Source organism: Arvicanthis niloticus, chromosome 1 (genome assembly GCF_011762505.2).
Source record: "Arvicanthis niloticus isolate mArvNil1 chromosome 1, mArvNil1.pat.X, whole genome shotgun sequence".
NCBI lineage: Eukaryota > Metazoa > Chordata > Mammalia > Rodentia > Muridae > Arvicanthis > Arvicanthis niloticus.
Window position 1 is genome coordinate 92,926,479 of NC_047658.1, and position 13,836 is coordinate 92,940,314.

The following is a 13,836-nucleotide window of genomic DNA, read 5'->3' on the forward strand; positions in this document are numbered from 1 at the left end:
TATGAATACGTCAGTGTCAGTGTCTTTGTCCCATTAAGGGTAGGTGAGAAGGTTGGGGAGATGGCTCATTGTTTAAGAGCACTGGTTGCTCTTGCAGAGGACCTGGGTTCCATTCCTAGTACCCATGTGGTAGCTCTCAACTGTTTCTAACTTCAATCCCAGGAGATCAGATGTGTTCTTCTGGCTTCCATGGGCACTGCACACATGTGGTGTGCACACATACATGCAAGGAAACACCCATACACATAAACACTTAAAAATGAAAAACAGAATAGTTGAGGCTGCTCTCTCTGAATGTTTATCCTCTGGAGCTTGATTCGGACAATATTTGGACCTCCCCACCCAGTAGATTTTGTGGGGTGCTTTTCTTTTTGTCTTGTGGGCACTGTGTTCTTATAAAGTCACTTGGCATGATTTCTAGCATACTTAATTAGTCACCCTTTGGTGCTCTTCCCGACTTAATTTATCTTTCTAGAAATGTTAATGATGAAATTAAAAGTTGTAAGATTGCTAGCTGTTTCTTTTTCATGGATGAGTTCCCTGTGCGTGTCTCTGGGGATGACAGTCTCCCAGCTTCTACAGTTGGCTTCCACCTCTCCTGTCAAACTCTCTTTTCCTGGGTATTAGTTCTTTCTTTAATTAAATTAATCAAAGTTTGTTGCCTATCTTTCAAAGGACTGAGTCACCAGAGCATCTGTCTCTTTTTGGTTGTCCTTGCTTCTTCCTGCACTGTTTGTTGCCTCCTGATACCAGGAGAGGGGAGCAGGGCCTGAGTGTGACTACATGTTCTTTAATGTGGGGGACCTTGGCTTCTCCTCCAAATAGTAAAGTCCCTGTTGACCTTGGAAAGATTTCTTTTTGGCGTGTGATCTTAAGTCTACATGTTAGCTTCCCATGCACCCCTAAAGCAACTATGGCAGCATGCTAGAAGGCTTCCTCTTGCTGGATCCTGGTTGACTCAGCTGTATGCATACACAAGTGTGCACAGCAGCCTTCTGCTGAGTTTGGTTTGTGGCTCCCTGTGCCTCCAGTTCTCCAGGAATGTGTTCTGTCTCTCAGAAGTCACCAGGCATTCCTCGGCAGCAGTCTCTTTCAGTCTCTATCCAGCCCTATCCAGCTTCCCATCTCTGGGTCTTTCAGCTAGCCCCTCCTTTGTTCAGGCTCCAGCATAGATGCTGGGATGGGTGATGTTGAGAGGCTTGTCTGGGGCTCCTGGTTAGGTCAGGTCTAATAGACTCTCATATCACATGCTTCCTGAGCTGCTGGTCTCTCACCTCTGCCACCCTGCCTTCTAAGACATTGGATTACCTTTAGTGGTAGACTAGCAGGCAGAACATCAGGATATTTCATCAGCACATCTACCATGGAAGATAAATTCATCAATGAAAATCCAGGGGTGGCAAAATACACCAGAAAACTAAAAATGTTGTGCAATATTTATTTGGGGTTTTTTGCTTGTATATGTTACATATGTATATGTGTATGCATGTTCACCCATGTGGGTGCTCATGTGTGTAGTAGGTATATGTGCATATGTGTGCATACACATTAGTATATGTGTGTGTTATGGATATACATGTATGTATGCATGTTCACTTGTGTATGTAAATATCTGTGTCTGTGTGTCTAGTGCATGCATATGTGTAGGTGTGTGTGTGTGTCTGTGTGTGTGTGTGTCTGTGTGTGTTTGTATATTATAGGCCCAAAGTTATCAGCAGATGTTTTCCTTGGTCATTCTCCCCTTTGTTCATTGAGAGTCTCTCTGAGCCAAGAGCGTATTGATGCTGCCTAGTCTAGCTAGCTATCTTAATCCTCTGTCTCCGCCTCCCAAATGCTGGGATTAGAGTTGGCTACCTTGCCTGCCCAGCTTTTATGTAAATTCTGGGATCCAAACTCTAGTTCACGTGTTTGCATGATAAGCACTTTATCTGTTGAGCCTTCTTTTCATCCCTTATATAATATTGAATCATAGTATAATTCAAAATTTTCTTAGTCATAGTTCTATGGAAAGTGATGTAGAAGAATGTGATTTTAAAATGTGCAGAGTATACCTTGGCATGGTTAGACATTCCTGTAAACTCAGAAAGCAGGAGGTAGAGGCAGGAGGATCACAAGTTCTAGGCCAGGCTGTGCTACATAAGTCCAAAGATATCTTGGGAAACTTAGTAAGACCTGATTCATAAAACCAAGAACTAAATCTTTAGTTCAGTGGTAGCGTACTTACTTTTCATCTACCAGGTCCTGGGTTCCATCCTCAGCATTTAAATACATACATGCACGCACACGCACACGCACACGCACACGCACACGCACACACACACACACCCCACAACCACACACACTCTACAACCACACATTTATATTACACACAGACACACACACCACACACATACACCACACACATACCACAACTACATACACATACACACCACACACACATACACACACAAAGAGTGGGCCCTAAAGTTAGGATGTAAGTCATGTCCTACTAAGTTTGTGACTTGAGAGCTGCTGCTGGGTTATGGGAGGTCTCTTATCAAATGGCTGTCCTTGTTGCCCTATCAAGAGTCTCATGAGAACAGGAACTTCCTCTCTCCTGTTTATCACTCTGTTCCTTGTTGTATCTGCTTATGAGAGACAGATATTTTTACCAAAAATATTTATTTTTTAGTTAATTTTTTATATTTGTTTATTTAAGTGTACAAATGTGTACATGTGTGGAGATCAAAGGAAAACTTATAGTGAGCTTCTTCCTCCCATCTGGTTCTAGGAATTGACCTTATTAGGTCATTAGACTGGTACAAACATCTTTGCCCCCTGAGCCATCTGTCTGGCCCCTTTTCTTAATTTTAAAAATTACATTTATTTTTGTTTATATGTGTATGTATACTCATGCATACATACTTGTGGAGGTCAGAGGATAATTTGTGCAAATTGGATTTCTCCTTTTACCATGTCAGTCCTGGGAATCAAACTGAGGTCATCAAGCTTGGTGGCAATTGCTTTTGCCCACCGTGTCACCTTACTGACCCCAAAATATTTCTTAAATAAAAGAATGAACAAATATAACATTATCAATTAACCAGTGCAAGGTAAAAAGTCTTTCTGGCCCAGGAGGGTGGTGTGAATGAACTTGGATAGCTGCATTCCCCTCCCTAAGGGTGATCCAGGGTGTAACACTCCATCCACTCACGCTCACCATGTGCTGTCTTAGGGACTTTGCTCAGAAAAGGACTCATGGATCCAGAAGTGTCATTCCATTAAAGGAAAGTGGACTGGCTTGGTTCATGCAGCAGGGCAGGCTGTGCACATGGAAGCAAACTAGGAAGCAGTGAGTGCTGAAGCCAGGGCCAAGCTATAACCTACAAAACTTCCCTCAAAGTTTCTACCCATTCTCAGAGTGCCATCAGCTGAGGACTAAGGGTTCAAATCACAGCTTTGTGTGAGACATTCCACATCCAGACCATACCACAGACTTTAGGACAGCTTTGTGTCAAAGGTTGCCAGTTCCTTGCTGATTGATGACAGTAGTCATCCAGCACATGCCTTCAGTTCATCTGGAGACTGGCCACTCTATATTGGTACCTGGCAGGGAATCAGTGTGGTGTGGTCAGTAGCCTAGCCTTGGATCCAGACAGTTATTATCTGAACACTGGCTCTGATGTTACCAGCTGTGTGACCTTAGGTTTGTCTTTCATCCCACTAAGCCAAAATGATGCTATCTACTGCACCAGAGGACTAAAACGAGGTACATAGAGAGCTTAGCTGGTGTGCGATACACAGCAGCAGCTTGGCAGTTGAAACTGCTGTAGTTGTTACTGATGACATGGATGTTGTTACTGTCACTGTGAGACCTCGGCATTTGATAGTCACCTAGTTTCACTCTTAGCCCAGCAGAGAGAGGAGGCTTGTGGACGGATACTGTACTCCTGGACATCAAAACCTGGCTACATTTCAGTAGCGGTTTCTATAGCCATACCTTCTATCTGCAGCATCTGATCCCTTAAGCATTTCAACTCCCCATGGGGAGGGCATTTTGTGTGCCCAGTCATCAGCTCAGTTTCCGTGATGGCTGTACCTTGGCTCCCACATGGAAGGCTTTGATGGAATGTTTCTGAACTTAGCATTTGAAACACTGAACACTGAAATTGAATATAACCAAGTTTTAAAGCAAAGTATAAAGTAAGTTTTTCCAGAGAAAATTCTGGGTGACAACTTCAAAGCTCCTCAATAGATCCCATAGCAGGGCACTGCTTTGAAATGCAGGCAGATTGGCTTTCAAAGCTATCATTCCAGCCAAGGTCCTGCTCTCGAAGATGGGAAGGTTCTGAATGGGCTCCTTTCTAGGGAGATGCAGCTTCTTAGCTCAGTTCCCTTTTGCCTCTAGAACAGATGGTTTCCGATCATACGAGCATCCCAGGTTCCCCAGGTCACTCACCTCCTGTGAGCAAATGGAATCTTTTTCTTAGTGATAAAGAACAACTACGTAGCGTCTAGGATGTGTTTGTGTGTGTGTGTGTGTGTGTGTGTGTGTGTGTGTGTGTACACTTGTAAATACAGTGTGGTCTTTACATTTATATTGACTTTCCAGAAGAAAAAAAAGCAGGTTAAAACAGGGATTATTGAAATTCACTTTCTTTGCCATGAAAAATACTAGTTTTTTTAAAATATTATTTTCATGCATTACATGCTGACCACAGTTTTTCTTCTCTCCACACTTTTCCAGCCCACTCCCACCTCCCCTGGCCCCACATCCACTCCTCTTTTATTCCTTCCCTCCCCCAAAAAACAACATGCCTCCCAGGGATATCAACTAAATATGGCACAACAAATTAACAAATAAGATTAGGCATAGACCCTCGTCTCAAGGCTGGACAAAGCAACCCAGTAGGGAGAAAAGGATTCCAAATTCAGGTAAAAGATTTAGACACATCCCTCAACACATAGACTGTTAGGAGTCCCACAAGAACACTAAGCTACACAGCCATAACATATATGCAGAGGACCTAGTGCAGACCTATGAAGGCTCCATGATTGTCAGTACAATTTCTGTGAGTACCTATGAGCCCTGCTTAGTTAATTCTGTGTGCTGTTTTCATGATTTCCTCAACCCCTCTGGCTCCTATAAGTCCTTCCTCCCTGTCTTCTATAGGGGTTCCTGTAGTTCTGCCTAGTGTTTGTCTGTGGGTATCTTCGTCTACTCCCATTAGTTGCTAGATGATGTCTCTCTGATGTCAATTGGACTGGGTACCAATCTATGAGTATAGCCTAAGTTCTTAAATTATCCATCAACTTAGTAAATAATGAACCGACATGGAGCAGAGGGAATTAATTGCCTTTTGCTTTTTTTCTGCCAACTCACCTAGCATACCATATGCTCTGGTAAGGGTAGAGGTCTTGTCTCCTTGTTTCTACTGTGACTAGCCATCAGCACAGCATCCCAGTAAGCATGAACACATGACTAGTAAGACCCTGATTTATAAAACCAAGAGCTAGGTTGTAACTCAGTGGTAGAACAGCACTTACCTGCCATGTGCAAGGTCCTGGGTTCTGTCTTCAGAATTTACACACACACACACACACACACACACACACACACACACACACACACAAACACACACCAGAGTGGGCCCTAAAGTTAAAGCATAAGCGATGTGCTCTGAACAGTTTGTGACCCAGGAGCAGACTGGGCTGTGGAGGATCTCTTATAGAATGGTTGTCTTTCTTATCAAAGGAGAACTACCCCCATCATGTTCCCTGTTAGGTTGAAAACAAGAAAGTCAGCATTATCTGTGGGTTTTCTAGGAGTAAGGATTTGTGCTGAGAGCATCAGTTCCACCTCTGCCACTTAATCACTGTGAGAAATTACATGAGTTGAAGGGCTTCCTTCTTTGGGGACCCCCATACATATAGGATTGCAGTAGCATAAATATAGAGTTGCAGCCCTGTGAAGGTGGTAAGGTAGCAGAAGAATCCTGTTCATTGACCCTGGCTGTATGGATCCCAGTGTCTCTGCCTGGAATTAGCTGTGAATGGAGCTTCAGTCTTAGGTATCAGTGGCTACTGTTGTGGGCCCTGGGACAGACTTGGATTTCAAGGACAGTGAAAGGAATCATCCTCCTGGCTGGTTCCCATTTCTTCATCTTAGAAGTAACTGGGGCAAAATATAGGGGCTCATGAACAGAGACAGTTTTTCCTAGCTCACCCCATTGAGAGTTATTACCAAGTTCAAATGATCACAGGACTTCAGGTTTTTTGTCTGACCTGGTTATTGTGAAGATCAAAGGAGAAGGACCTGAGTGTTGTACAGAGCTCAGAGCATTAGTCTGCAGTAAAAGACTGAGTTAAAGCTGATGCTGCCTCCCATTCAACAGCAGGCCACCCAGGAACTCACATTTCCCTGGAGAGAAAGAGTCTATTGACCTCCTACTACCCACAACAGCCAGGCTTTGATGACATGAGCCAGGACCTTAGTGTGGCTCCCATGAGGCCTGTGCAGACCATCTCAGCATGGACAACTAGAAGATCCTACATCATCCTTTGAGCACTAGTAGTGAACCTATGCTTGAACACAAGGCTTCTTGACCTCAACACAGTCGGCACTGTGACCAGATCATTCTTTGAAGTGGATGCTGTCTGCTGCCTTCCAGAAAGTCCAGCAGCATCACTGCGGGCTCCCACCTACTAGCTGTCAATAGCACTCTCTCTCAACACACATTGTGATTAAAATGGCTCTAGTCATTGCCAGATGTCCTCTTGTTAGGGAAAACTATGTCTAGTTCAGACCATGGCTTTATTATCACAATGAAGTGTGTCAGGGGCAGGGTGAGCCATTTGATGGAGGTCAAAGTATGGCTCAGAGGAGTAAATTAATTTGATAAGGCTCCTGTCATTGATGTCTCCTCCTCTGAGGTGTGGATGTGTGTCCTATCCCTGCTAAGTCAGTACCCAGACTTCTACATAGTTTACTCATTCAGCAATTATTTACCAAGCCCCACTGTGCTCCAGATAGTTGTGCCATTGCTAAGTAACCATCCCTGGTACTGGTACAGGTGAGACATGAGAGAAGGAGCTGGAAAAGATGGCATTTATATTGAGTTCCTGCTGCTGCTACAACTTCCCATCACCTAGCAGCTTATCTGGCAGTACTGGGGGTTGGAGATTGAAACTCATTGCCCTGAGGCTAAACTCCAGGGGTTGGCAGACCCCTGTTTCTTCTTCAGGCTTCAGGAAAGAACCTGCCTAGAGGCACCTGCTTTGCTTGGCCCCATCCTTCCCATTCAGAGCCAGCACCTGAGCACCTTCTCTGCTTCCTGGTATCTGTTTCCATTCTTAGATCTTGCTGATGTTCCTCTTCCTGCCTCTCTCTTGTGATTGCCCCATAATTACCTCAGGCCTGCCTTGGTGATCTTGGCAAATCCTTCATCTTGGCAAACATGAAGGGCACATGTTTGCAGGTGCCAAGGAACCTCTTCTGTGGATTTTTTTTTCCCATGAAACTCGGGCAGAGTCACACGGGGAAAGCGGGATTCGAACTGGGAGAGAGAGAGCCCTCTGCAGGCGCTGCGCCACCACTGGCTTGCTCTTCTGTGGACTTTTATTAAATCTACATTTGTTCACTGCGTGCTCCCCGCCCCCCCCAAACAAGATTCACATTTATTTTACTTGTTGAACAACAGATAGACATTTAAGACAAGAGGAAGGAAGGATCCCTCAAACTCCATCACTTTCAAAGCCAGTCCAGGACTGGGAGTGATTCTCTGGGTCCAAGCTCTGCCCTCACAGCCCTGGTGCAGTCCTCAGAATCTTGATTTCTTGGGTAGGACAGTATGTGTTTGGGGATGAGTCTCTGCTGGGCCCCTTCCTGCTGGTGGACTGGCACTCCGGCACCTTTTTCAGCGTTTTTCTTCCTTTGGTCTTCCGTTCAGTTCTCTCTTAAGTGTTTGTGGTAGCTGGGTGTTCTCAGAAACCATGTGGGCTTACTATGGATGTCTGTAGGATTCCCTCCATCAGGATTCCCTTTTCTCCCCAGTCTTTCCTGATAATCCTGTCTTTGCTAAAGTGGCCCAAGGAATCCACAAACTACTGGGGAGAGCTTGCTGTTGCTTTGGTTTTTCTCCAGGATGCATTTTCCTGATGGTAGGTCTGCAAGCTGGGTAGAAGAAAATGAGCCCTAGATCCCTTTCCCTGGCAGTCCTTCTTCAGGTCTGTCTGCCATCTCTTCATTTTCCTCATCTGCTAGAGGAAAGCAGACTCTCAACTCAGGACTTAGAAATTTGCACAGCTAAATACCCAGGTTCAACACTGACAAGCTGTGTGTCCTGCATGATAGGATCTTTCTCTTTCACCTACGTGTCCCTCGTTTCCTGAGCCCATGCCAGTGGCAGCTCTCACATCCAGATATCCATCAATAGTCAGTTTGGATTGTCCTACTCATCTTAAATTCACATGCAATAAACTTAAATGATTGTAATGGACCAAGTCTCTGAAACTGTAAGCAAGCCTCAAGCAAATGCTTTCTTTTATAGTTGCCATGGTTGTGGTGTCTCCTCACCACTTCCCTCTGACCTTTGCTTTCCCATCCTCAAAGCAGCCCCAGCATTTGGCTAAAATGCTGCTGTTTGTTGGGTGGAGTTGTTTTTTGGTTCCACATGTCTGGTTCCACACAAGGTCTTACCTTTCACATCTCCTGGGCTTTCTGCAGGAGCTAAGAAAAGATCTGGGACTCAGCACAAGCCTCCAGACACAAGGGGACAGCTCCAGTGACGAGTACGACTCTATTGAGGAGGACGTCCTCTCTGAGACGGAGACTGAGGACCCTGTACTGCCAGTCCATGACAGAGATGAGTGTCCCCTTCCCAGCCATGATGCAGTGCTGAAGGATGTCCCCAAGGACCAGGAACTGGAAAGCCGGCATCCCCAGGCCACAGACACCCTTGTGGTGATGGAGTTTAACCCAGCTTCTAAAAGTAAGCTCTTCTCATGAGCTTTTTGTGGCCTTGTGTGTTTCAGCATCTAGTCCTAGGACTTTATGTTCCTCAGCGCTTGGAATTCAGCTCAGAGTAAATTCTAGACCAGGAGTGAATTCGGCTTGGCCCTGAATACTGCAGGAGGAAAGGCTCCTAAAGACTTCCAATGACTAGGAACCTTTTCATAAAAACTGTCCCCAGTATGTTGTAGATTTAATGGCATTTGTATTCCAACTGGCCTTGGATAGGGTAAAGGCTAGAGCTGGAGTAGGCCCTTTGTCATTCTTTCTCCTCCCTCCTGTTCCCTCTCCCACTTCCTATTGCTTCTCTTCTTCTATCAGATTTCCCAACTTAGTTCCATTCTCAGGTGGCTTTCAGGCGTTCAGAGGCGTTCAGTTGCCTTCCTAAGATACATGCATGGCCTTGTAGCATCACTAGAAAGTCAGTTTCTTTCTCACCAAAGCCCAGGGTTGGCTCTCAAAAATCACCTTAGCAGTCTACCACAGCTCACTGCCAGCTCAGAATGTATTTCTTTGGGGCTGATGAGCCAGGATAGCTAACAGGACTAAGGGGTCTTGTCTCCACCTGTTCATGTGCAGGGTAGATATGGCTAAGGGGAATCTGAGGGTTAAGAAGGAAACTAGGCAGGCAAGAATAGCTGTTGTCTACCAGTTTCTGTTTTACAGAAAACAACCTTGGAAAGTAGAGGGAACACTAGTGGAGTGGGGCACGAGTGGTCAGGGACACCTGCTTCTAGGTGACCTCTGACAGTTACAGCAAATGCTGGCAGTGGGTGGGATTGGGCTGCTGTAGCTGGGATAGTCAGGGCATTGTACCCAGCAGAAGTAGCACTGAGCCAGCCTTTCTGGGGCAGGGAATAGGAGGCACAGGGGCTCCAAGAGGGGCAGAGCATAGTGTGCACAGGAAAAGGGTCAGTGTGGCCAGAGCCCACTGAGTGTGAGCAGGGTGTTATATTAGTACATACTTCATGCTTGGGTAGTCACTTCCTGGGTTTGCTTGTTTTCTAGGACAGGAGTTCCCTGAGTACAGGGACCAAACACTGTCCCTGCCTTTGGGGTCTTTAGGTGTTTTCTCATGTGCCCTTAAGCTTCCTCTCTACACTTGACATGTGTGTGACTTCCATGTCCTTCAAAGGTTTGACATGCTAGTTACACATTTTCTCATATATATTAAGATACAGAAATATGTTCGTTCAGCACTGAGGCTGAGGCTCAGAGTGAAACACTTGCCTAGCATGCCTGATACCCTGGCTCTAGATTCTATCTCCAGCTCCACAATACACACAAATTTATAAAATACCATCTGCCACCTGACATCATAAGTCTCCTGTGTGCCACTCTTCTAAGGGCTCTTGTGGAAACATTGATCTGAAGAGGGCAGTTTGGCCACTGTCTAAACCTCCAGCCAGGACAGGCCTCAGTTTCCAAGCCTTCGTCCAGCCTTTGCATGTGCTATTCCCGAATCTGGGATGGCCCCACTTTGGTGGCCCTGGTAATACACTAGTCATCCATGAGACTCTCTCTCCATCACTACCCTGGGCACCTTTGCTAGCCTTGTCCTCTAGCTACATGCTTCATGACTTCTGTCTGCATCCTACTTCCTCATCTGTTCAGCTCTCCTCCTCTCTAGCTAGACAATGAGCTCCCAAGGACTGTGAATGCATCTTACTGTGCCCCTTCATCTCTAAAATGCCCTTGCTGGCACCATTACCCAGACCAATTAAAGCCAGTACCTCATTGGCTGCCCAGTCACCCTAACATTCTAAGCAAGTGTCTCACCACAGTCTCTATCTCTGTGGTGCACACACTTGTTAGGAAGGACCTCTCCTGTCTGGAAATGTGTCTATTCCAAGGTGTTTCATTTATTTGTCAGTGCTGTCTACAGTATTCCCAAAATCTCCTAGCAAGGTTCCTGGCAGAGCAGAGTTCAATAAATATTTGTTGATTGAATAAGTGAGCAAATAGTAAACAAATGTCTGAGAGGAATGCTCTGCTTTCTCTGTGCTCAGTGGCTCGCAGAATCCATTGCTTCCCCACAGGTAATAAAATGGACCGAATTTTATCTGCTAAGCGAAAGGAGAATGCTGAGGTCTTCATCCCCAGCAAACCAGAGTCAGTCCTGAATCCACAGCCCCCAATTGTGTTCCAAGACCAGGAGAGAGCCTGTTCTAGTAAGTATGGGGGGCCCTGAATTAAGTGGATCGGGATTAAGGTAGATACTCCCAGTGGGCACCATGATGAAGGTCTTGCTTTTTCCTTACACTCCTTGGAGGACTGGGCTGATCTTGAGTCAATGTTGAGTCAGAGGTCTCAAAAACAAAAACAAACAAGAGGCTTTGAGGAGGAATTTTCTTCATGGTTATGAGGGTTGGTTCAATCTGCTGGTAGGTTTGTGGCCAGAGGTCTAGGCATTATCTGGTTCACAACTACCAAATCTAAAGAAAAGACTTGTAAGTATAAGACATGGGGCTAGGAGATGACACTGTAGTTGCTTGCTGTGCACGCCTAAGGTTTGATCTCCAGCAGCATTACAAAACTGTAGCAGCACCTTCCTGCAGTCTCAGAACTGGGGAGGCAGACATAGAAGGTTCCCTGGGCCTTACTGGTTGGCTAGACATACCAAATCAGTTCAAGTTCAGTGAGAGACCCTGATTCAGAAAAATCAAGTTGGAAAGTGATAAAGACACCTGCATTAATAGCTGGCTCCGACACATGTGTATATACCTGTAGATTTTTACACACACACACACACACACACACACACACACACACACACACACACTTCACAAAACCCCACAAGACAGGTCGTTTCCAATAGCAACTAAAAAACTGAGAAGTGAAAAGGCAGGCTGGCCTTCAGGAATAGTTGGATCTAGGAGATTACTCTGTACCAGCAGTCTACCTCTGCCCTTCCAGTAAATACCTGTCGGAGAATGGAGGCCCAGAGAAGCTAGAGAACAAAGATAGGGCGGGAAAGCTCAGGTTTGGCAGTCACATGGTTGGGGCAGGTTCTGAATCTCTGCCACTAGCAGTGGAGGGTCAGGCAGCTAGGCCCCAGAGTTCGTGCATGTGCATGGACACAACCTCTATGATGGACCCTATGATGGGGTCATAAAGGTACTCTGTACTGAAATGCTTTAGGTGGCAAAGATCACATGGAGCGTGTCTGCTGGCAGAAGCCCTGGCAGCTTTGACTTTGCTGACTTTGAATAGAGAGGAGCTGGGAAGGAGGAGGAGGCTGATAGGACAAAGGGAAAGGCTGCTTAATCCAGCAGCACTGGAGGAACATAGTGGTGTCCCTGTGCAGCCTCCCAATGGGCCCCATGACTCCTGTTCATGTCCATGGCATGGGTTTCCTTCTCAGCACAGGAAGGTTTACTGTTGTTGCCACTGTGTACAGATGTCTCAGAGTCGGGGTCCTAGAGTGGTGGACATGCTTTTTCCCAACCTACTTCCTCTGTATCTGGGACTCCACTCTTAGAGGGGATGTGCCATGATTATTTTATCCATATGCAAGTGATAACATGAAAAGCCAGTCCTAACAAAGTCCTAAATGATCCCCCACTGCACCAGCTTCACACCTTCAAATAGTGCAGTCTGTAGCTACTGCATTGCTCACACATCATAGAGGGAAACAGGCACTGAGACATTAAGGACTCTGTCCAAGGTCACACAGCCAGCAAAGCCAGTATTAAAGAACCTGGGCTGTAGAGTCTCCTTCACTTTTACTTAAGACTCATGCAGCCTCTCATATTCTAATTAAGCTATTCTTTGCATAGCCATAAGCAGCACCGTTCCTAAAAGCCAAGTTTGATTCACTTGCTACAGTGTTTTTTAGTGCTCATTAAAGTATTTTTTTTCAGTTACTCTTTCCAACGCTAGGTGAGGAACCTATAGTTTTATTTCCCATTCCTGTAATAAGGTACCCAGATAAAAGCAACTTAAGGGAGAGGAGGCTTATTTTAGCCCACAGTTCTAGGTTTTGGTCCCATCATGGCAGGGAAGTCAAGGCAGGAACTTGAAGCGGCTAGTCACTTGGTCAAGAGCAGAGAACAAATGCATGCACGCTCATTTCTCTTTTTGTAACCATCCAGACCCAAACACAGGGAAGGTGCCACCAACTTCTTGGCTAGGCCTTCCCATATCAACTAACATAATTGAGATACTCATTCTCAGACATGCCCAGTCTGAAATACCTAGTCCCTCACTGAGGAGGACTGTCACATCGACAATTAAAACTAAGCTTCACAGAACCTCATGCTTTACCACAGTCTATATCCCAGCCCTGATGGATATATATTAATATTCATATTTAATATTAACACTTTTAAAAATAAACCGTATTTGAACTAAAGTCATCATGTACCCTGGATTTGTTTCCAGAGCTACTTGAACTGTGCCATGCACAGTTACTTAGGTAAGTCAAGGTGTTGACAGGAACATCCTCTACAGGTGCAGGAAAGGTTGCTCCAGGCTCTCACCCATCTTCTGTAGCTCTGTGGTTTGTGGCAGAATGACCCAGATCATGGCACTCTCCTGGATATGTATCTCTGTGTTCAAACTTAGCAGTTCTGTAGTCACCAGACACATTGCATCCACTCTGTGACCACATCTTAGCTTCATCATTTGCAAATGAAGACACAACCATATACACTGGGACTAGAATTCAATTGGTCCATGTGTGCATATGTGTGTGTGCTGTGTATGTGTGCATATGTGTGTGTATGGGTTTCTGCGAGCGTGTATGTGTTTCTAGTGACTAAACCAGAGCCTTACATATATAGTACCACTGAGCCACATGCCCAGCCCATCATCTTCTTAGAAGATATGATTCAAGATTCAACTCA

At 45.4% G+C, this 13,836-nt stretch overlaps 1 protein-coding gene across 1 annotated transcript in view; it reads left to right on the forward strand.

Annotated features, from left to right (window-relative positions):
• Katnip (katanin interacting protein) overlaps positions 1-13,836 on the forward strand; it is a 137,490-nt gene that overhangs the window by 56,743 nt on the left and 66,911 nt on the right. The window contains exons 6-7 of the mRNA XM_076928420.1: positions 8,705-8,969; positions 11,029-11,160. Coding sequence (XP_076784535.1) covers positions 8,705-8,969; positions 11,029-11,160 — 397 coding nt within the window. The remainder of the gene's footprint in view (positions 1-8,704; positions 8,970-11,028; positions 11,161-13,836) is intronic.